This window comes from Fistularia commersonii, chromosome 12 (assembly GCF_037954325.1).
Source record: "Fistularia commersonii isolate RoL2024-O1a breed Wild chromosome 12, RoL_Fcom_v1.0, whole genome shotgun sequence".
NCBI classification, from domain to species: Eukaryota; Metazoa; Chordata; class Actinopteri; order Syngnathiformes; family Fistulariidae; genus Fistularia; species Fistularia commersonii.
Window position 1 is genome coordinate 9677403 of NC_141295.1, and position 23426 is coordinate 9700828.

Here is a 23426-nt window from a genome sequence, read left to right on the forward strand (position 1 = left end):
AACAATGTAACATATCTGTGAAACAGTCAGAGGAGCAAAACGAGAAGGACAAGCACGTTAACTCACACGCTAAGTCTCCCCCACCCTGCATCAGGCAAAATGTGCAAATTAAAAAAAAAAAAAAATCTACGAAAACTATCAAGTAAAGACCAATTTACCATAGAAATTCTACAGTCAAACTTTCACAAATGTTACACAATACTCCAGCGTTCATTCTTACTCATTCATGCCAGTTTTAGATCATTTTTGAACCAAAGAGCATGCTAGCATAGACTAGCATATTTTACCGTCTCGCTCGCTGTCCGGCTATGATTGAGAAGCGCAGGCACAGCGCGCGTGTGTGCACCAATCAGAGTCCCTTCAGCTTCAACAGGTGTGTGGAACTATTTTAATAATACAAAATAAAATAAAAAAAAGAAGAAAATATTGTCTTGAGGCACTGAAAAAAACATATCTAACAGGACTTGAGAACGTTTATATATATAAAAAAAAAAAGATTAAAAAATATTTAGCTAGCTACATTGCTACCTGTCTTGCTTCACCGTGGACAGCCAAAATTGCACTGCACAGGAAAACACGTTTCCAAGCTGTACATATGACAATAAACACGTTTCCAAGCTGTACATATGACAATAAACACTTTGAATATTGAATGTGCTACTACTACAATTATTACTACTACTAATAATAACAATGACCAATAATGATTCACGCAACCACCAGCAAATATGATTACATCATCTTCCACTGAGGCATGATGTCATCCAGCAATAGTCACATTTCTGAAGTCCCTTCATGGGTGATGAAATGTTCAGCAATTTTTTGTTCTGATTTTGCTCGGGATACGTTGCCACGCAGTCTGGGCTCTTTGTTTCACGACCCCCCACCAGTCCACCCCCCAATACCCCTGTGGGGTATCAACAAATCTGTCTATCCTCCCAGATGTGGATTAAAACGCGCCACGCGTTGCCTTAATCTGTCGAAGCTGTGACATGCCCAGCACGCAGCCTCCAGGTTTCCATGGAGACGGATTGGGGGGATGTAAAACAGAGTGGTGGTCGTGGGGGAAGGAGGTTATACTTGCAGCTCCACACTTGAGCAGATAGTCGTCGCATACTATCACAAACCCTTTTGCGCCGTTGCCTGTACGCGCGCAGATGGATGCTCGGAGGAAGCTGCGCCTCACACACACACACACACACACCCACACACGCACACACACCTTCACCCCCGAAACAGAGGCGGGGCTATCTGTGACCCGGTTAGCTTTCAAAACAAGAGGGGTTTAGCAGCCATTCATTTGCACACACACACACACGCACTTAAACACGCACACTTGAAGCAGCGATGTCGGACTGCAGGAGGCAATGGAACCGGGAAGACGAGCTGCCGGTTTACCTGGCGGGACCGATCAGCACCGGGCCCAACCAACGGAAGAGCTACGGGATGTTCAGCTCCGTGGAGGGGGCTTTCGAGAGCAAAACTATAGACTTCGATAATTATTCGGTGATGAGGAAAGGCAGCCGCACCCCGAGGAGCGGCAGCCGGGAGAGGCTGCTGGATGTCGGCGACCCTCCCGAAAAGACACCCGGCGAGGGGTCGATGTCCGAATCGGCTCGCCCCGGCGTCGAGGTCGGTTATGCAGAAAAGGACAAGGAGAGCCAAAACGGACCGGTAAGAAGTCATTTTTTTCCAGTTTGCATGCATATAATTTTATTATTTTTTCCATCTTAAAACGAACGGCGGAACACGCCCAGACTCAGGCCCGACTGACCCACTTCAAACCTCGATGGCTTCGACTGGCCTTGGGGGACTAACGTTTTTTTTTTTCTTTTGAGGAAAAATAGTCCCCTTTTGCTTCCCCGCCTATTTTTCTGTTGAGTCCCAGTTTGATCGCCGTGATCTCAAAACCCCGGATTGTTCAAATCTCGCGGTGCTGAAGTGGACAGCGACAGGCGGCGCCCCACGCGTGTTTGTTGGTGTGCCAGGGTAGGTGGGGTTTTCAAGACAATCCATAGGGTATTTTGTTTGTTTGTTTGTTTGTTTTCCTCCGGTACCGTGCACGCCTCCCGCACTCTCCTCATGCGTGCACGCTCCCTCGCCCCTTAAAACCCCAATCAAAAAAAAAGAAAAACCTCGCCGCGCATCCAGTGGGAAAAGGAGGAGGAGGGGGTGGAAAGACAAAGACGCGCCGGGGAAGCAGCGTGGAGTGATCGCGTTGAGAGGGGAAGGAAGATGTCCGGTTACGAGGGGAAGAACGGTATCCCCGATTCCACGGTAAGAGCCCACGGGTTAAGGGAAAGCGTCGAGCATCCGCAAATCCTCCGCTGCCTGAAAGCCAGAGGATTAAATTCTTAGTGAGGCTTCAGAGAGCAGAAGGCCTCGCACGGTGAGGTTTCTCCAGTGTGTGTTTGTGTACCGGAAAACACATCAAACACCGTGACAGTTGTCAATGTCCGTGCAAAATTGTCCGCGCTTATTCTCGCTCGGAAGTGGAGAGGGTTGTGTAATGTCACCGGGTGATAACCACGCTGCAGGTGCGTGACGGTCATTAAAACGAACATGTCCTCATCCAGATAGATTTGTGCACAAAATGTGCACTTATCAGTATGCAACTGACAATACCTCATGCAGAAGTGTTTTTGACAACACAAGGAAAGCCACACCACAATTATCAATTATTTTATAAAGATGATCTTCGCCTTATGATTTATGAATGCTGAAAATCACATGTATGATTGCTAGTTGCCATGGAGATATAACATCCTGTGCTCTTTGCATTCCTGTGCTGTTGCAGGTGTCTTCTCGAGGGTGCAACTAATAATAATAATAATAATAATAATAATAATAATAACAGCAATAATGATAATAATAAAATGAAAATAAAATAAATAAATTAAAAGAAAAAACAAACAGATTTGACTTTATATCTCACCTCTCAGCATTTTATTATAATCCCAAACAGGTACTACTGGCGAGAGAAGAAGGGTTCAAAAATACTTTTGAAGATGTGACCCACAGAAAACACTTGTGCCGCTACTCAGCCCACATATATCCAGAGCAACGCTCAGAATTTAGCCATACAGTCATTTATTGCATAACTGATTGTGCAATATCATCCCCCTTCTCCCCTCCTCTCTGTTGCAGGGTGAAAGGCTACTGATTAAAGGAGGGCGGGTGGTCAATGATGACCAGTCTCTTTATGCAGATGTGTACATTGAAGGCGGGCTCATCAAGTGCGTACATAAGCTGTTCATTATGTCAAAGAACCACAGAGGTATAAAAACATAAATTTGAGTTCTTTGATCACTTTCCAGCCATTAATGATTTCACTTCTATATTCTCTCTATGGCCTCTCCTACCTCATCATCAAAAAACCTCCCTCCTCACATCCATGGATTTTTTTCCTGCACTACATCTCTCCCTGTCATTTATACGTTGCCTCGGTTCCCTTCCATCTACCCCATGGCGTCTGCATGCATTTCTTTGTTTCTGGTAGGCAGGTGGGGGAGAACCTGATTGTGCCGGGGGGAGTCAAAGTGATTGAGGCTGATGGTCGCATGGTGATACCTGGGGGCATAGATGTCAACACCTGTCTGATGAAGCCCTTCCTAGGCACGAATCCTGTTGATGATTTCTTCCAGGGCACCAAAGCTGCACTTGCTGGAGGCACAACCATGATCAGTGAGTGTATCTTTTATTAATGTGTTTGGCGATATTAACAGCACACTTGTTCTGGAAAAACAACACACTTTCCTTTTCAACTACTGTTTTCTACTTCACAGTTGACCATGTCACCCCACAACCCGGGGATAGTCTGCTGGAGGCTTTTGAGCTCTGGCAGGAAGCTGCAGATAAGAAGGCGTGTTGTGACTATTCTCTGCATGTAGACATCCCTCACTGGAACGAGACCGTCAAAGATGAGTTGGAGCTCTTGGTTCAAGAGAAAGGTACATCCGTCTTTACAATTTCCCATTGCATTTTAAAACTGTGGTGACTGCAGCACTTCTAGTTTCAGTTTCCCGTTCATTCCTAATTTGGTCCAAATTCGCAATCACTATGGGGATAAATTAAGAAACAATCTGACCAAGAGCTAAATCCTCTTAAAATGAAAGCACTTAGGGAATACATTGTTCTTCTTATGCTGATGTCACAGCAGTCACATTTACTTATTGCTTGTAATCTGGTCAAAGTACAAAGACAATTTTTTGCACGATTGAAAAACTGCACAATATGATACTTGCTCAAATGAACAGTGGACACTTAGATGGAGGACACAACTGTAGGTCAGTTTCATCATAAAATGTCTTGAAAAAAATGATTATTTCAGGTATCAACTCCTTCCAAGTGTACATGGCCTACAAGGATTTGTATCAGATGACAGATACTCAGGTAATATAACAATTACAGTTTTCGCATTCCATTGATATCTTGTGATAATTACTGTTACACTGTTGTGTTATTATACAAGTTTGTATTCCATCTCAATTGATGTCTCCCCCTGCACTAGCTATATGAGGCATTCTCCTTCCTGAAGCAGTTTGGTGCCATGGTGTTAGTTCATGCTGAAAATGGAGACCTGGTTGCTCAGGTTGGTACATCCTAATGTCATATTTATTTTGTTTTATTTGTGGCATCTGGCCATGTCAGTTAGCAGTGGCAGCTCCTGTCAAAATTGTCAAAATTATGAAAATTGTCAGGTGGGGCAGCCTTTGCAATGATGAATAAGGTGACTTATCAAATAGGTAATTCTTATTCTTAAATTGACAGGTGACTAGGCAATCGTCCCAATTTACATTTGTCTAGTCAAAATTACATAGAATCTGTTTCATATTTAAATTTGGTTAAGGGTCCGATTATTTGGTTGTCAGTTTTTCTTGTCTACTGCGTCGACTGAAAGGAAGTTCTTGGAGAAATGCAATAGAATTCTTCTGACTTGCCATCTTGATATTGAATGTGACAAGATCGAAGCGATGCCCTTCCTTGGCCTGAGCAGGTTACGTAACGACGAAAGCACGTATATGCAAGCCCTCCCGAAAAACCCATAGGGAGTGCACTGAAACAAAAAAAATGGATTTCACATGAGAGTCTGTGAAAGCACTTGGAGCGATTTCAACCTGACTGAAAATTGCCCAAGAGGGGGCGGTTCCTTCCCCACGGAGCGGAACTGCGCGCTGATAGGACATTACATTTAGAAGCAGCTCCAATGCTCAGAACTGCTGCAACTGTTGTAGAATGTTAATTTAAAAATTCTCTCCTTTTTCACGCTTTGGAAGTGCATTGCCCAGATCGCCCTTGAACAAACCGCTCATTTCAGTTAGAGTAATGAATAATTATTTCATAAGTTATTCAGTGGCTGCTGGGTGGGTGTTGTGCACTCATGAATATAAACAAGTGGGAAGTTAAAATAACCAATTTCCTCTCATCCCCAGCACTGCTGTTGAACGTTATTACTGAATAAATTATTATAATGATATATAGGTGCTAACATAGTGCTGTGGCAATTAACAACAGCAAGTAAAGGGAGGGGTGGTGATCCCATTGCTGATAGTCTTAGAAAAAAGAAAGAAAGAAAGAAAGACAGGTATCAGGGATTATTGTACTGTCATGATAATTGGGAGGCAGATGAATATGGAGTATTTGGGAACAAAGACTAGGCAGAAACATTGGACAATTTAACAAAGAAAAATAAACAAAGTCAACATGCAAACCATGTTAATAAGAAAGATGCAAATATTTATTTGCCCCATATTTATTTTGCAAATATTTGAATGCATCTGTATATAAGGGTCACAATGCACTTTTTTAAAATTTGAAAGTGTGTTAGACCACAAGATTTTCATTTCACACCAATGGCACACTGACCAGACCTGTGCACCAAGAGTCTGATGGATAAAGTAAAGCAGAATCTGATGTTGTCGGATGTGTCGCAATGATTTCTGTTTTTAGGAACAGAGAAACATCCTTGAAATGGGAATAACTGGACCAGAAGGTCATCCTTTGAGTCATCCTGAAGAGGTGATATCACTTTTATACCCTTATCCATCCATCCATCCATCCATCCATCCATCCATCCATCCATCCATCCATCCATCCATCCATCCATCCATCCATCCATCCATCCATCCATCCATCCATGTTTTAACATATCCTCCTGTGATTTCAATGCAGCTAGAGGCTGAGGCGGTATTCCGTGCCATCACCCTTGGTAACCGTGTGAACTGCCCTGTCTACATCACCAAGGTGATGAGCAAGAGTGCAGCCGACACTATCTCCCAGGCTCGCAGAAAAGGTCAGTCTCTCTTTGTTATGACCTTATACCTGTCTTACATCCATCAAAATTCAAGTTTTACATTTCAATGAACCCTTCAATATTGTATGAAACACTAATTTTAGTCTGACCAATAATATCCTCTTCTCATCCTCAGGTTCTGTTGTTTTTGGAGAGCCAATTACAGCCAGTCTGGCAACTGATGGTTCTCATTATTGGAGCAAAAACTGGGCTAAAGCTGCTGCATATGTGACTTCACCGCCACTGAGTCCTGACCCCACCACCCCAGACCATCTCAACACCCTTCTGGCCTGGTACGATTTCATCTTGTTTTACAAATAAATTCAACATAATGCAAATATACATTTGAATAAATCTTGTTTTGGTACATAGTCCCCGTGTCATTTAGGATGTGATGCTAATTCTTACAAACCCACAACTGTCTCATGTTACTGCACTAACATGAAAGTTAATCTGTTTTTTTTTTAGCTGCAATCATTGATTGATTTAAAATAAATCTCATGAATGAATAAAAGGAAGCATCATTGATAATCTTATTCTCAGTTCTTTATTAGTGCTAAATCCACAGTCAACTGGATATATATTTTGCAATGCAAGGCTAGCCCGGAGACACAAAAATAAAGGCACCAGATGAGAGGATTGGTACAAAGACATTGAGGATAAATATGCAGAACACTTTTGAATCATAAATATGAAACAGAGATTTTAAACTAAATACATTATCTAATTAATTCACTCATCCATACAAGTATTTTGGTGGCAGGAACAATTGATATACTTGACATGACCAGCCTTATATCAGGTCTTACTGCAGAAGTATTCTGCACAGAACTTCCTGCAGTGCAGTTTGACTGTCCCTGATTCCATAAATAGCACAAGGTCTAAAATCCATCATCTGTTGCCTTGGTTACCAAGAGCCTCCCTCCTCCTCCTCCATCCCCACAACTGTCTTCCTCCCTATTTTTCCACCCTTCATCAGCAAATGCAGTTCTTAAGGTGGCTCTGTGTTGTCAGAGTGATGCTATAATACTGCTGATCTCTTATTCATGAAATGATGTATTTCAAGGTGCTGTTACTTGCTTTTCTTAAAAAGCAGAGGCAAAAAGGTGTTGGTGGCTGTAAAGAATTAATCAGTGTAAAATAAATCATAAAGTGTCACCTACTAGAAATTAATCAGTGAATGCTTTTTGATACTGTATTACATTTTTATGGCCTGGTATGACAACAGCATAACATTTAATTCACCATCACAATGAGGATACCTGGTGGGGAGTAGTAGGTATAATAATAACTAACTTAGGCCCAGACAGCAGGTGCAGTTAAATATCCTTAAATTAACTGAAGTTCTTGTATTATGTTGATGCAGTGGGGACCTACAGGTGGTGGGCAGTGCTCACTGCGCATACAGCACCTCTCAAAAAGCAGTGGGTAAGGACAACTTCACTCTGATCCCAGAGGGAACCAACGGAGTGGAGGAGAGAATGAGTCTTGTCTGGGACAAGGCTGTGGTAAGCACATATGTGTGTGTTTGTCATGTAACTGAGAATGTAGAAATTCACGATAGTGCTCTTTTTTTTTTAGCTTCATGTATACCCCCCCCTCTCTCTCTTGCTCTCTCTCACACAGGCCATGGGGAAGATGGATGAGAACCAATTTGTGGCAGTCACGTCTTCCAATGCCGCTAAAATCTTCAACCTCTATCCACGTAAGGGCCGGATAGCGGTGGGCTCGGATGCGGATGTTGTCATCTGGGACCCTGACAGTGTCAAAACCATCACCTCCAAACTCCAGCAGTCGGTGAGGAAAAAACTGAAATAAAGGCTATTTGTGGGTTGATGGGTTTTCTGTTTTAAATATCGCATAATAAATTAATCAGATAATAACAATAATAATGACAATAATAATTATAAAAATGTGTATCTCGCCTCTCGCCCAATGATAACTGGGATAGGCTCCAAACCCCCTGTGGCCTTTAGTGCAGGATAAGCGCCATAAATCGTGAATGAATTACATCATCACTAACACCACCATCATCACGTCATTAATTAAATTAAATTAAATTAAATTAATTTAAATTAAATTAAATTAAATTAAATTAAATTAAATTTAAAACTTAAAAATTAAAAAACAAAAAAATAGAAATTAAATTAGAAATTAAATAAAAAATTAAAAACAACAATAACAGATAAATCTTCTCTAGAGGGGGTTATACCAGTTTGTGAAATGTTATATTGGGGAAACATGTGACTTTCAATTAAAAAGTAACTCTATTAAACTGTGTCTGCGGATTGTTGGGACATTGTCACTTCAATCATGCCATGAATGCCATGATTGAAATTCCCTGTGTTGTCAAATTATATCAACTACGTCAACAGGGTTTAGATAATCACTGAATTCAATTAATGTCGGGGTCGGCATTTTAGATTTTACAGTAAATTGGTCACAGAAAGATGTTAGACAGTGTAGATGCATTCAGTTAGTGCCGGCTCTCTAAACCAGACTGCTGGTGGCTTTAGGTTTTAATCCCCCACCACCTCTCACTCATTCTGTGCCATCGTTTTCATTCCCATCCCCCCCAATTTCTACAGTCTGTTTCCATTTGCCCCAAGCTTTTTATATATTCAGTAGACGTCGTCTCAATTTCCTGCATGTATAATTCTTTTTGTAAGAAATGATCTTGTATGATGATTCAGAGGACAGAGGCATAATGGGGTTAACTCTTATCTAAATGCTGGAATAGAGATGTAAGACCCCCTTCTAGGTTCCCTTTTGAGCATTTTTGACTTTTTTTTTTTTTCCGCAGGCTTCAGAATACAATATCTTTGAGGGTCTGGAGTGCCATGGCGGTCCAGCGGTGGTGTTGAGCCAAGGCCAGGTGGTGTACGAGGAGGGAAAGCTACAGGTTCAACAGGGCACCGGTCGATTTATTCCTTGCAAACCCTTCCCGGATTTTGCTTATCAGCGTATCAAGTTCAGAAGCCAGGTACAGCACATGAAGATGAATATTTTCTGTTGTTTAGACCAGTGGAGTTGAATGTCGTGGCTTTGAAATGCTTGGTAATAAATACAGCTTTCCTGTTTTTCTCAGGACAAGGGGAAGGAGGGCGTCACCCGTGGTATGTATGATGGCCCTGTTTATGATGTCGCTCCAACCCCCAAATACATCACGCCGGCACCTTCAGCCAAAACATCACCTACTTCTCACCACCCGCCGCCAATCCGCAACCTTCATCTGTCCAACTTCAGCCTATCAGGTTACACAAATAACTTTACATTTACATATTGAATAGAAATTCAAATGCAGCTGTTGATATTTTTATTTATGCTGCTTTTATCCCGCAGGGGCGCAGATTGATGACAACGTCCCGCGTAGATCTGGTCATCGCATTGTAGCGCCACCCGGCGGTCGCTCTAATATCACCAGCCTTGGTTAAGCACTTTCGACGGGCACACAATGTGTGAGTGTTGTGGGGTGGGACTGAAAAGATGAGCGCACCGGATTGGATTAATGTCTCTATCATTTCTTCAGACAATGATAACACACTGTTTTGCCTTGATTCTGAAGTCTTTAAGAAGACGAAGCACATTGTGTGTAAAAAATCCCTCAGAAGACAAATGTGATTTACAATCAGTTACATCATCCAAGTAACTCCGGGCACTTAGACACACTGACACAGATACAGAAACACACACACACACACACATCCACACAGTGTTGTGCCCCTTCCAAGCACCCCAATAGCGTACAAACCCTGTTTTTGACTTGGGGTTGCCTTTTTCACGTGCATGATTCCCTTCCTTTTCCTCACTTTCGCAGTGTAAATATACAAGTCTTCTCAGACATGGTGCTCCTTTTAACCATTAGCTGGACAGCTATAGAATTTACATATTTCCTCAGCTCTTTTACTATTACTCTTGCGGATTGACTATTCACATTGCACGAACATGTGTTTCAAATGCCTATTATCTGGGAAAAGTTATATTCAAAGCACATTTACTATTCAACCACACAAACACATTTATATGTGAATATATTTAAACATTGACACAGATATTCCTTGGATAGAGCTTGGAATAAACAGATAAAAACATTTAAGATGATGCAGCTTCCTCTCCACTGTCACATCCTGCGTGCAGAAGTCAATACTCTCCTATAAAGTGTGAAATCGTACAAATGGTTAACCCCTATAAGTAACTACGATATAATCTCGACTGCAATTTTATTTTCACAATTCTTTCACAGTGAATGTTATTTTTGTGTACGTGTGATAGTTTTCTGCCAAATCGTACTGCCAGAAACCGATCTTGTTATGCTCAACGCATTGCTGTAGAAGGGCTTAGCTCTCAACCACTCCTGAAAACAGGGACCTTTTTAAGATATCGTCACAGTATGTTTTGAATTCGATCTAACTGATTCTTTGTGTGTTACCTTGATTATGGTAAATTTAGCGTTTCTTATGTTGCTGCTTTTTTTTGTTGCTGTTTTTTGATGTTTTCAATGGAACCGCTAATCATCAATAAAGACGTGACTGTTGTCAAATGCAATGGAAAATAGAATTCTATGATTAGTTTTCATTGTCTGGAAATAACAATGTAACATTAACAAAAATATCCAAAATATGAAAGGGATTCACATTTGAGATTAATTTTGAGAGGTATTGCTAGTTTATTGTACAGTCAGGTCAATAAGTATTTGATTTTGCAAGTTCTCCCACTTAGAAATTATGGAGGGGTCTAAAATTTTCATTGTTGGTGCATTTCCAACGTGAGAGGCAAAATCAAAAAAATTGGAAATCACATTGTATGACTTATTTGTAAATTACAGGGTCAAATAAGTATTTGATCCATTGCTTATTAGCCAGATTTCTGACCCTGAAAGACCTGTTCCTCTGCTTTTAAAGAGTCCAACTACACTCTGCTCATCATTCTAATTGAGTCACACCTATTTGAGGTTGTTAGCTTTCTCAAAAACACCTGTGCATCCCAAAATCTGTCAAAAGTGTAGCGGCCGACATGAGTAAAACCAAAGAGCTGTCAAAAGACACAAGAGACAAAATTGTTGACCATCACAAAGCTGGAAATGGCTACAGAGCAGCTGCCAAACAGCTTGGTGAAAAAAGAACACCTGTTGGAGCCATTGTTAGAAAATGGAAGCGGCTTGTAATGACTGTCAATGTCCCTTGGGACTGGGGGCCCGCAGAAGATCTCTCCTCATGGGGTATCAATGATGCTAAGACAGATGAAGAATCAGCCCAGAACTACACGGGAGGAGCTGGTCAATGACCCGAAGACACCTTGGACCAGCGTTTCCAAGGATACTATCAGTAATACATTGAGATATAATGGCTTAAAATCATGCATCACACGGAAGGTTCCCCTGCTTAAGGGGAACAGGGGGGGTCAGCTCATGTCAAGGACCATCTGAAGTTTGTCAGGGACCATCGGGATGATCCAGAGGAGTCATGGGGGAAAAGCTTGCTGGTTATATAAGACCAAAATATAACTTTTTGGTCTTCATTTGCCTCCATGTTTGGAGGAAGAAGAAGGGTGAGTATCATCCCAATAATACCATACCTAGAGTGAAGCATGGGGATGGAAGCATTATGGTCTGGGGGGGTTTTTCAGCACAGGGGCCAGGACAACTGCACTGTATTAACTTAGAGGATGAACGCGTCCGTGTATTGTGAGTTGTTGGGCAAAAACCTCCTTCCCTCAGTCAGAGCATTGAATATGGGTCATGGCTGGGTCTTCCAATGTGACAATGACCCGAGGCACACAGCCAGGAGTGGCTCCGTAAGAAGCATATGAAGGTTCTGGAGTGGCCCAGCCAGTCTCCAGACCTAAATCCAATAGAAAATCTTTGGAGGGAACTGAAACTCCGTGTTGCTCAGCAACAGCCCCGAAACTTGAGAGATCTAGAGAAGATCTATATGGAGGAGTGGGCCAAAATTCCTGCTGCAGTGGGTGCAAACCTGGTGAAGACCTACAGGAACTGTTTTGTAATTTTCTACAAAAGGTTCTGTACCAAATATTAAATAGTTTGACTTAAGGGATCAAATTCTTTTGACCCTGTAATTTACAAATACCTTTTTTTTTTTTAAATTCTGTCTCAAAGTGGAAATACACCAACAATGAAAATGTTAGATCCCTCCATGATTTCTAAAGGGGGGAGAACTTGCAAAGTTACATGGGGATCAAATACTTATTGACCTGACTGAATGTATGAATTGCTCATAGCTCATACGTCTCAACTGAGACGTGTGTAGGTTTTTCATTTTAAATACACTGTATGGTATGAATTAATGCAAATAATTATTGCGCAATGAACCAGCAGTAGCTGGCAAAGTGGAATTATTTAGTGTGATGCTGATTATGTTACAATAAATCATGGGAGAATTCTTACTTTTGGCTAGACAGTTAACTGATATTCAAAAGTTGTTCAATATGAAAGTTGAAAGTTTTTTTTTCTGTTGCATTCCTGCACACTTTGGCAAATCCAGCAACTAGTTTTCATTTTTTATTTTATTTATTTGGAAGATATAGTAACAAGCATACATTTCCAGGTCACACACCTTTAATATGTCTGTGTTGCTTTCTACAAACAGAACAGTGATTGTTTCTTTGCGTTGAATTTTAGAGTTAAACACAGAGAAAAATGTATACACTGTTTAGCAGAGAGTTACTGCGCTGACATACATGCGAGCATTAAGTTGAAAGACTGGACTAATGAGCATTTCTTGGAAATCCTATACCGCTCCTCAGAGGCTTCACTACCAAGGCAAGTAAGTTGACTGGGTGTAAGGCTTAAGGATTAGCCCACAGAATAAAACATAGCCTTGGGTTGAAGATACAAGTGGCTAAAATTAGTTTTAACTCCCAAGAGGCTTGACTTGCTAGGTGTAGTTGTTGACGTAATTTTTCAACATTTATGCACTTAGGCAAGCAAATACATTAATACTCAATATTTTTCATCATTTTCCTAATAATTACACATAAAGGAGTAGCCTGAGGATGTCAGTGCCATTGCTAAAGTCAGCTAAAGTCAACTAGTATGGATGGTAATGATCCATGGAGTTGGATGCCTTTATACTTTGCATTCAGAAAAATGCTCAACCGTCTTGTTATTTCGACATAAAGCTGCTAATTTGAAAATAACTTTTAAAATGAAGATGTGCATAGTTGGGAAAACGGTCTCGCTAACATAAACGAACATCTCTCAAAATGTTTGACTGGACACAACAGACACTTGTAGTCTCTTATCATACCATCAGAAATGATCAAGCAATTAAAAACACAATTACTTTTCCCAAAATTGTCAGCTTGAAACAGCTCAGCATGTCACCGTCCATAATAGATACCCTCTTGCAGTTCAACTACTTATTCATTTCCAGTACACTGTGTGTGATAGTTACATGGTAATAACATCAAAATACAATCTCTTTCATCACAAAATATCAGTGTCTTTCCATGATTTTCCAGTTGACATAAATGAGATGATTTTCATTGATTTGAAAATATTGTTCAATACATGATAATTGTATAAACGTAATGGTTGATACATCTGGCATTGGGTCAAAAACTATTACATATCACAAAAAATAGTTGCATGTAAACAAAAAAAATGATTTTGTCAGCATGACAATGTGCACGCACAAAGATTTACGTCGGCTTTGCGTATTCTTAAAATATTGAATTCACAACATGCTGCTTGTGTGAAAAGGACAGACTATTCTCTACAGAGAAATTGATTGCAGTCAACATCACCTTCACAGAGTCACGCCTGCTGCCACTGCCATCTGCTCTGGGACCAAACCAAAGGAACCTAATATTGAGCTTGTGAGATTAAAAATGTCAAGTTTCCCATTCACTGAAGCAGGACTTCAAACCATGGAAACAGAAAACACTGCATATGTGTTTTTGCTCGTGTGTGTCAGGGGCATCGGTGAATGAAAAGGTGCCAAAACAATGCAAAATATACTTTTTTAATCCTTGCAGGAAGAGTTGATTCATGGGAATTATAGAGAACTGATTGAACCCGGTAAGAAAAAAATCATGAGCCAGCTGTGCCTTACATCTTCGAGTTCTGGTCCTTGAGTTTCCCTCTGTGCATATTGGAAAAGTGTAATGAGGTGTAATAAACAAAACTGCTATATTGCTTCAAAATGTATGAGAATATCAGAAGGCAATTCTTAAGCTACTTTTGTTTATTAAAGAGAAATGCAGTGAAAGATGAGATAATATAGACTGATTGGATTATTATTTTATCCATCTTCATGATTAGATAGAACATATGGTCTTAAGAAATTGTTAATTAGTCTTTAAGCAACAATGTCTTATTTGACATTGCAGAAATATCATTTTTCTTTTTGAAAATCCCAAATGAGCCATTTTTTTATTTGCCATTTTTTCCCCAAAATATCCACAGGGTGTCACTATTGAACTTTGTCGCAGGCAGGACCTGACCCCCCCCCCCCCCCCCCCCCCCCGCCCCCCCTTCCAATTCGGATTCGCGTGATTAATTGGATTAATTTAGAGTTTATAATATTCACAGGAACCTTTGCTTGATAGTGCAGGTGAGTTTTGATTTCACATTTGAGACTCATTAACAGTTTTCCCTGCTCTCAGAGCAGCATGACTATTTTGAACTGCTTTTCAAGAGTCTTGGCCACAAAGTGGCCCAAATTGCAGGATTTCATTGAATTGTTAAACATGCAGTTACTAAGCTCCAGAGAGCACGAGTTACTAGCAATTACTTACAAGTTTCCAAATTTTGTCCTAATGAGCCCGAAAGTACCATCACATGGCCGTTCCCCAAAGCTGTCTCTTTTTTACGGTCACCTATTATCTACAACCAGGCTACAGAATAACTAGATTCATTTTATATAAGAATTAATAAATGAGGATTCCAGTAAAAAAATGGAGCAGTTTCCCTTGGAGTTAGCTGGTAGATGCATTTCTTTTATGCCTTGGGTTTTCTTGTATACGATTCGTGCGCTTTTTATATCTCACCAAATTGCCAAAATATGCTGACGGTGCATCTTTTAATGCTTTCAGGCTGATGTGAGCATGAACATGAGGAGACAAAAGAAATCCCAGGGAGGAGCATGGAGACCATCCCATCTCACATCAGCTTTTTGGCATTTCACAGAGAGACACTGTTTACTGATCTGCTGCGTGGGTTCTCTTAATGGGGAAACACAGCACCCTGGCATGATTTCACACATTTATATTTATATTTATATTTATATTTATATTTATATTTATATTTATATTTATATTTATATTTATATTTATATTTACATTTATATCTATAGTTATGTTTACTTTTTATATTTATATTTATATTTATTTTTGACACTATAACTGTTACGCCACTGTGACAAAACAACCTACCTTATGAGGATCTTATCTTATCTTATCTTATCTTATCTTATCTTATCTTATCTTATCTTATCTTATCTTATCTTATCTTATCTTATCTTATCTTATTTGTGCTTCACTTTGTGATACTGATGCTAAACGTCTTCTTAAGCATTACTGGTTTATAACACAGAACTGCAGATGTGAACTGAGCGGAAACGAGATACAAGAAAATATATAACATTATTTTACGGTTCTCTGCAATGAAAGGCAGGCATCAGACCCGACTTACTTTCAGCCAATAAAGCCACCCCCCCCCCCAAAAAAAAAAAAAAAAAAATCCCAAAGATTTAATAGATCTGCAGGCCATTTGATAGACTGTCGAGAGAATAAGGAAGTTAACATTCTAGGGGCCAAATCACCAGGCAAGTTCCTGGCAACATTTTCCTCTGTAAAATCAATAAAGAGCACAAGCACTGAGTCTATCTCTTGAATTAAATTAAGAGTTCAAAGAAAGTGATACGGTTCTTTTTCAGCTCAGGCGAGTCTGTCCATTAATCCCGTGAAAGTAATGGATTTATTTACAGTCTTTTCTGGTCACATTTATGGGCATTAAGTAACATTGAGAAGTTGATTGATATGATACCCGATGCCTTCAGGGGTTCAAAGAAGTTTGTTATTACACTTTACTTTGTGGTTTAAAGATGTTTCTTTCATCTGCTTTTATTACTTTATTGCAGGAAAAGAGCAGTTTTGTCCTGAGGGATGGTGCTGCCTTCCTTTCTGTTTTCTGTAGTTTTAGAGCTGCGGTCAGTAAATTTCATATCTATAAAAAGACTTATTCCTTGTGACTCTCTTTCCTAGCTTGGCACAGCCAGTGTCCACGTTGAAGCCTTTGAAATAAACCTAAATGGAGTGAAAGATTGTTCAGAAAAACACAAAATTTACAGTGGAATTAAATGTCGCTGCATTAGAAAAGGGTAGGCTCAAGATCTTTAAGATTGTGCAACACCATTCTGCACCATTCTGGCATTGTAAAATAATATTGGATGTATACTGGATGCAAGATGGTGTTTCTTTCTTGTTTGGGCAGTAAAAACAACGGAAGGCACCAAGGCAAAGATCTGTCCTCTCGTTTATAGCCGTGAATTACGCTGTCGTTACATTTTCCCACCTGTTATCATCTCCCTTTTACTTCATAAATTGTGCACCCTCCCTAATATGCTCCTTCCTGATCTTCTTTTCTTTTTTTTTTTTTTTACATCCTTCACAATAATTAAGAATCACTTGAAACAGCTCCCAAGAGTGACTCAAGCCACAGATGTATCATAAGTGCGGAAAAACATAGCAGTAACTTTTTATGACCACAGGGTGCCAGTCTTGTATACTTAACATAAAGGATTTAAAAATGCGGGAGTTTTTTTTTTTTTTTTTTGACATTTTGAGTCCTTCAGAGTAATCTTTGCAGCAGTTAAAACCTCTGAAGCATTTTCTAATAAGCTCGGGTTCAAATTGCCGTCAAATTCAAAATTTTCCTTTCAACCGGACCCAGATGAAAATTCGCCCTTCAGAGATAAAACTGACGGCCGACATTTCATTTATATACATTTGTATATATTTTTCAGACATGCCACACCACAGGTGTCAACGATTGGGACTTTGCTTGACTAAGTTGAAAATGTAAACTTGACCTTGTAAAGTAATTGACAAAACAGCATCAGAGCAAGTATTACTTGCTTTGGTTGCATTGGAGACCTTATTTCATGTTAGTAAACTGCAAAAGTGGTTTATACTGTGCGGTCGTGGAACTTTGTTTGCTCGTCTAACTATAAAAGCTGCTATAGGGTGTAAGTAGATGTGTTGGAAGCATTAAAAAGACAACTTCTGTCATTAACGTTTAGCTTGAGTAACAACCAGTACAGTGTATCCTGAATTCGGGGCAGCTGTGGATCGGTCGGAAGAGAGGCCCTCCCTCCAGTTGAAAGGTGTTTAAATGTTAAAATTTCCCCTGGTTGTTTCCGAGGGTCTGCCTTGCATGGCAGCTCTGGCACCATCGTTGCACGAGTGTGTGTTTGAATCCAGCATATAGTGTTTTGAAACTGCAAAGTGACTCATTGTAAACATTCTTTCTTGTATCCCAGCAACCAAAGATAGTTCATATTATATTTTAAAATATTTGCAACAAATTCTATCGTAGCAAGTTTGTGATATCATACACAAACTGTAAAAGCCATACACACTATATTGGCAAAAGTATTCACTCACCCATCCAAATAATAAGAATCAGGTGTTCCAAATTACTTCCATGGTCACAGGTGTATATAATGAAGCTCCTCCTCATGCAGTCTGTTTTTTTTTTTTTTTTTACGCAAACATTTGTGAAAGAATGGGTCGTTCTCAGATGCTCAGTGGATTCCATCGTGGAACTGTGATAGGGTGCCACCTGTGCAACAAATCCAGTCGTGAAAGTTCCTCGCTCCTAAAATATTCCAGCCACAGTCAGCTGTTTTATAAGAACATGGAATTGTTTGGACAGGAACTCACGGAATGATAGGCCACGTAAACAGACGGAGCGGGTCAGCGGATGCTGAAGCACATAGTGCAAAGAGATCGCCAACTTTCTGCAGAGTCAATTGCTACCGACCTTCAAACTTCATGTGGCCTTCAGATTAGCTCAACAATAGCGCGCATAGAGCTTCATAGAATGGGCTTCTATGGCAGAGCATCTGCATCCAAGCCACACATCACCAAGTGCAATGCACTTGGACTCTAGAGCAGTGGAGATGCGTTTTCTGGAGTGATGAATCCCGCTTCTCCATCTGGCAATCTTATGGACGAGTCTGGATTCGGCAGTTGCCAGGAGAAAGGTACTTGTCTGATTGTATTGTGCCAAGTGTGAAGTTTGATGGAGGGGGGATTATGGTGTGGGGTTGTTATTCAGGAGCGGAGCTTGGCCACTTAGTTCCAGTGAAAGGAACTGAAAGCTTCAGCATACCAAGATATTTTGGACAATTCTGTGCTCTTAACTTTGTGGGAAGAGTTTGGAGCTGGCCCCTTCCTTTCCCAACATGACTGTGCACCAGTGCACAAAGCAAGGCCCTTAAACGACATGGATGACAAGAGTGTGGTGTGGATGAATTTGACTGGCCTGCACAGAGTTCTGACTTTCTAATGAATTAGAGGGGAGACTGAGAGCCGGGCCTTCTCTTCCAACATCAGTGTGTGACTTCAGAAATGCACTTCTGGTATTATGGTCAAAAATTCAGAATCAGAAGCTGTTATGGCTACAAAGGGTGGACTGACATAATATTGAACACTAAGGAATGGGATACTTTTGACCACATAGTGTGTGTATATATAAACTTAAAAGCCTCTAACCCTGATAATGGGAAATGAAAAAAAGTCTTAAACTGATCTGATCTTGTTTTTCTCAAGTTTTTTTGTACTTTAATCGTCTTGTTACCGGAGTCCAAAGGGTAACTGTCACATTATGAAAGCTGGTCGTCAAGAGCGTAATAGCCACAGGAGTGTTTGAAGGTTTTTAATGTCAAAGTCAAACTTTTACATGATTCATTTTCATACCAAACCATTTGTTGACAAGTCCTCTTCTTCCTCGTCACAGCAAATGCAATTAGTTCATCTGATAATTACAGGGAAGGGAGCATCAAAAAGAGAGCGAGCCCCGTAAGAAAGGAAAACAAGGAAGAGGGAAATAAAAATTACATTTTTTTTTTTCCACTTTTTCTTAAGTGCGGTTTTGAAGACCTTAAGCATGCCATTGTCTGTTTCTGCTCTACCGTGTAATTTTATCTGTACATGGCTATAAGGTTAACAGCAAGAGGGAGATGACAGATACATGATGTCCGATGAGGTGTCTGCACTTTGAATGGTCTCAGTTTGTGGACGAGGGAACAATCCTCCTCTGTTTTTCTCGCCTCTGTTTCACAGCGGACTAAAACATACGCATGTTTAAACGTGCAGTATAAAAAAAAAATAAGAAGATGATACACATCCACACAGATCTGTGTACAGCAAGTTCCCTTAGATCCGGATTAGAGGGTTTGAAAGGTGCTATAATGAAACTGCCATAAAACAGCAGTTTTGATGAAACATCTGCCACTTTGGCGAGGCAGCGCTGCGTTGAGTCTCTGTATAAAACTCGCCCTTTGTCCTTGAAGACCTCTTAGGCAACCGAGGTCTCGAAACACTTTCTTCACGTGTCCACCTGTCACTCAGCGCACAAACCTTGACGGGATAATGCTACAGTTTCCTTGGGTCCCTTTTTACAAACTAACAACATCGTCGCTGACAGAATGTCTTCACGTGCCACATCCTTGGTTCTGTCACGTCCTCAGTTCAGTCCCTCAACAACAGAGCTCGGTAAACAGCCATGCTTGCGATTTAGAGATAATGAAGGCTCAAGGAGGAAGTTCATCAGAGGGCAATAACAAGGAAAAGGGAGTCAGTCGCAACATTTTAAAGTCAAACAAAGTGTTGTCACACACAAATGGAATTTGAAGCCCAATTAACATTACACCATGAATAAATTCATGAATAAAGTAATCATCGTACCTATTACTTTATTGATGCTGCAAATTAGAGCATCTTTCAGTGATGGGGCAGCCAGCGAGTAAGTGGGTGTGTTTGAGCGTGGCAGCGTATGAACGTTGAGTAGTTAGTGGGTGTGTTAAGAATAATTGCACATCTTACCTAAGTGTACCTTTTATTTCTTAACACTATGATCTACAAGAGGCAGGATCGAAGAGCTCAAAACAGGGTCTCTCCCCGCTTCTTCTGATCCGAAACAACCAGAAAAATGAAGTTACACACACTAGCAATTTGTAGTTACATTTGCCTGTCCGGACATTAATAAGATCAGTGCAGATCAAGAGAGGAATAGAGAGGAATAGAGAGGAGAGAAAAAAAAAGTGAAACTCATTAAGACCACAGGGACGTCCTAACCCTATTATCCCTATCACACCACTGAACCACACACTGACGATGGGAATTAAGATGTGCTGGCCTCCATCCACGGCAACTCTTCAACGCGGCGAAGCAGGGTGTGAGTGTGCGTGCCTGGAGTTTTTGCGGTAGCTACTGGGAAGGTCGAACGTGATGTAGTCCGTTATCTGTGCGGTTTAGCACAGCTGTATGGGTGCGATCGGGTTGGCACAGTGCAGTGAAAACCGTTGTACCAGAACTCTGCAAGCACAACGCATTGCATACTTTTTTTTTTTTTTTTTTTTTTACAGCCTGCATCATAGTTCTTACAATTCTATAGCCTGGAAAACAAAACAGCCTGAGGTCAGCCCTCCCCTGTTAAATACTGAATATGCAAATCCACTGACGCAACCCTCCTTACTGCCATCATTATCTCCCTTTCCCCATAAGCACACACATATATAGTACAGCTGTATCCAAATAGGCGTGTTATCCAAAAGGCGCATGGTTTAAAAAAGAGAAAAAAGTTAGCATTATCTGTGTTTCATGCAAAATCCTTTTTTTGAATTTCCTTTTTTCTTGCGAAATTTTGTTTTTTTTTCCCACCTTTTTTTAAAAGTCCTACTTACAGTATGCAGAATATTTCACATTCTCACATGGTCTATCGTTACATACAGTAGATGTCATTGGGTTTCCCTGTAATGCAGCCCCACATCAGAGAGATGAGTAATGATTTAGATATATGCTTAAATACTGGCTGGAGGGGAACAGGCTAAATACAGCTACTTCAATGAGGAAACGTTAAAATTATGATTAAGGGCACGTACACATATAGTGCATAAGAATTGCACATTGTAATGCAGGCTTGTGGTTCCTTTAATGTACTAATATGGTTTATGTCTGCATGAGAGTGTGTTTGTATCTTGTTGAGTGTGCTTGTTTCTGTATAAAAGGCAATGCATTTTATTACATACTATATGTTACATGGCCTCTCAATTATCTCATAAAAAAAGTCCATATGTATGTACATATTCAGTAAATGCATCGTATGAGTTTGTGGTTACATGTTACATGCTTTGAGGCCTGCGTGTGTGTGTGTGTGTGTGTGTGTGTGTGTGTGTGTGTGTGTGTGTGTGTGTGTGTGTGTTCGCATGTGCGTGTGTGTGTGTGGGAAACATAGATGAACTGCTTTAGGGTGTAGAAAGTCAGGAAAGATCTCAGTACCTGTCCACTCTGAAATGTTGAACAGCACCCACTGCTGTTTATCGAACATAAATACATATATACATACAGACTTAGTGTAATGGCAGATTGATGGCACGTATCTAACACACAATGAAATATTGTGACACTACTGATACTATGTACTGTATTCTTAATTGTTATATTTATGTGTGAAAACAAGTTTTTTTTTTGTTTAAATTCAGAATCTGATTACTTTAAATACTACCAATTTTTTTTTCTTGCAATCTTGTAGTCTTTCTTGTACTGTATAGCGTCTGTGTTCGCGTTTCAATACTGCCCCTCTGAAATTTGCAAGGTGATCTATAGTTTTGTGTATCAATGTTAACTCACTAGCTAAAAAGTTTCAATTGTTGGAATTAGATCTGAATACATCTGTGAATAACTTAAGAACTTCCTCTCATCTATTTTGACTGCATATTACTGATTGGTTTTTCAGCAGATGGTTCACCAGCCAAGTCCAAGTCTGGCTTGCTGTAGCCTCATTGAGTTTTACTTTGTACTGAGACATTTATAGCATCACGATTTATGCAGTCTCTGTCTCTCTCTTCTCCACACAGATCCCTCTGTGGCCAGGGTGAGGCATGCATTGGATTCAGGTAAAAAGAAGGGCAGATTAAGTTGTCCTCCTCCACACGGACATAATAAGATCTTTGCCTGTAGGCAACTTTCTCTCGTATTTAAACAAAGGTTTTTTTTAGAAGGTACTTCTGGCCGGAGCTCTCCAAATAGTGGTTACATCATTTGCTGAAGTGTAAGTGCCTATAAATATTAGTCAGTATTCAGAACTTCCCGATTTACATTTTTTCATTTCATTACAGGTTTAAAACACCTTTTAAATTAATGCCAGCTAAGTCCAAACGCTCCCTGTTTTTTTCCCCCCATTCTTTTTCTAAGAAAAGCCAATGGCTTGGTGATTGCTCCGTTGCAAAGCTGTCACAGGTAGACCTCACGGCGTGACAATGTGAGGCAGGATGTGGTCTTGTAGTCCGCTCCTGTCCGCGTCAGCGGTATGACCTCAGGTGGGTTCGGGCCTTCTCCTCCTTCCTCCTGTGGTTGGCGCCTTCCAAATCCAGCACTGCTAAATGTATCATATGATGCTGAAGTCATCTTGCGGTTCAGAAGGTTACGATTGTGATCGCCCATGTTCCGATTGCGGTCGCCACTGCCCAACGTGCCAAGGGGATCTCCGTTAGCTATGGATAATCTCTGACCTTCTCCGGTGATGGTGACCCGAGGTTCTGAGCTTCCTGCACTTCCAGCACTCTCGCTGTCACTCTCGTGGTCATTTCTACGGAGATTGTTGTTGTCATCCCCTGGAACAAAGGTGGAAAGCCGTGGAGGGTCACTGCCATGGCGTTGGCGCTGCCGGGTAAGTGAGCGGACAGGCATCCAGCAGGTGTCAGAGTGGCCAAACTCATCACACTCTCTGGTACATTTTCCTGTCAAAGCTACGTCTGGCAGCTGTCTGGCATCTGGGCAAAACAAATAAAAATAAAAAAATACTGGTCAAAAGAAAATTTTTTTTAGAAAAATTTTAGTAATCTGACCAAAAAAAACAGATGAAATTTCTGGCCCATGGAAAAGCTCT

At 40.6% G+C, this 23426-nt stretch overlaps 2 protein-coding genes across 5 annotated transcripts in view; one reads left to right on the forward strand and one right to left on the reverse strand.

Moving 5' to 3' along the window:
- Positions 1–1216: 1216 nt before the first annotated feature.
- On the forward strand, positions 1217–10844 carry crmp1 (collapsin response mediator protein 1). 2 transcript variants are annotated; one of them, XM_086156936.1, is made up of 14 exons: positions 1217–1674; positions 3148–3236; positions 3500–3684; positions 3786–3950; positions 4331–4392; positions 4511–4591; positions 5950–6018; positions 6172–6292; positions 6429–6585; positions 7659–7800; positions 7919–8089; positions 9096–9275; positions 9381–9546; positions 9635–10844. In XM_086156936.1, exons 1-14 carry the CDS (start codon positions 1348–1350, stop codon positions 9724–9726), a joined length of 2007 nt encoding a protein of 668 aa, XP_086013062.1. In that variant the 5' UTR covers positions 1217–1347; the 3' UTR covers positions 9727–10844. The 2 variants fall into 2 exon arrangements, with proteins under 2 accessions (XP_086013062.1, XP_086013063.1); XM_086156937.1 differs by lacking the exon at positions 1217–1674 and adding an exon at positions 2098–2277.
- A 9495-nt stretch (positions 10845–20339) lies between these two features.
- The window catches only part of pcdh7a (protocadherin 7a), a 46017-nt gene continuing 42930 nt past the window's right edge, over positions 20340–23426 (reverse strand). For 2 of the 3 annotated variants that reach the window (XM_086156938.1, XM_086156939.1), the window contains one exon: positions 20340–23310. In XM_086156938.1, coding sequence (XP_086013064.1) covers positions 22772–23310 — 539 coding nt within the window. In that variant the 3' untranslated portion in view covers positions 20340–22771. The remainder of the gene's footprint in view (positions 23311–23426) is intronic. The other variant, XM_086156940.1, reaches the window with a different exon arrangement.

What these genes read in the sequence shown, in the direction of transcription:
- crmp1 (XM_086156936.1), top strand. Translation starts at nt 1,348, where the DNA reads ATGTCGGACTGCAGGAGGCAATGGAACCGGGAAGACGAGCTGCCGGTT. An exon ending in ATTGAAGGCGGGCTCATCAA is followed by an intron (nt 3,237 to 3,499) that starts GTGCGTACATAA and finishes TGTTTCTGGTAG; the next exon opens with GCAGGTGGGGGAGAACCTGA. An exon ending in CTCAACACCCTTCTGGCCTG is followed by an intron (nt 6,586 to 7,658) that starts GTACGATTTCAT and finishes ATGTTGATGCAG; the next exon opens with TGGGGACCTACAGGTGGTGG.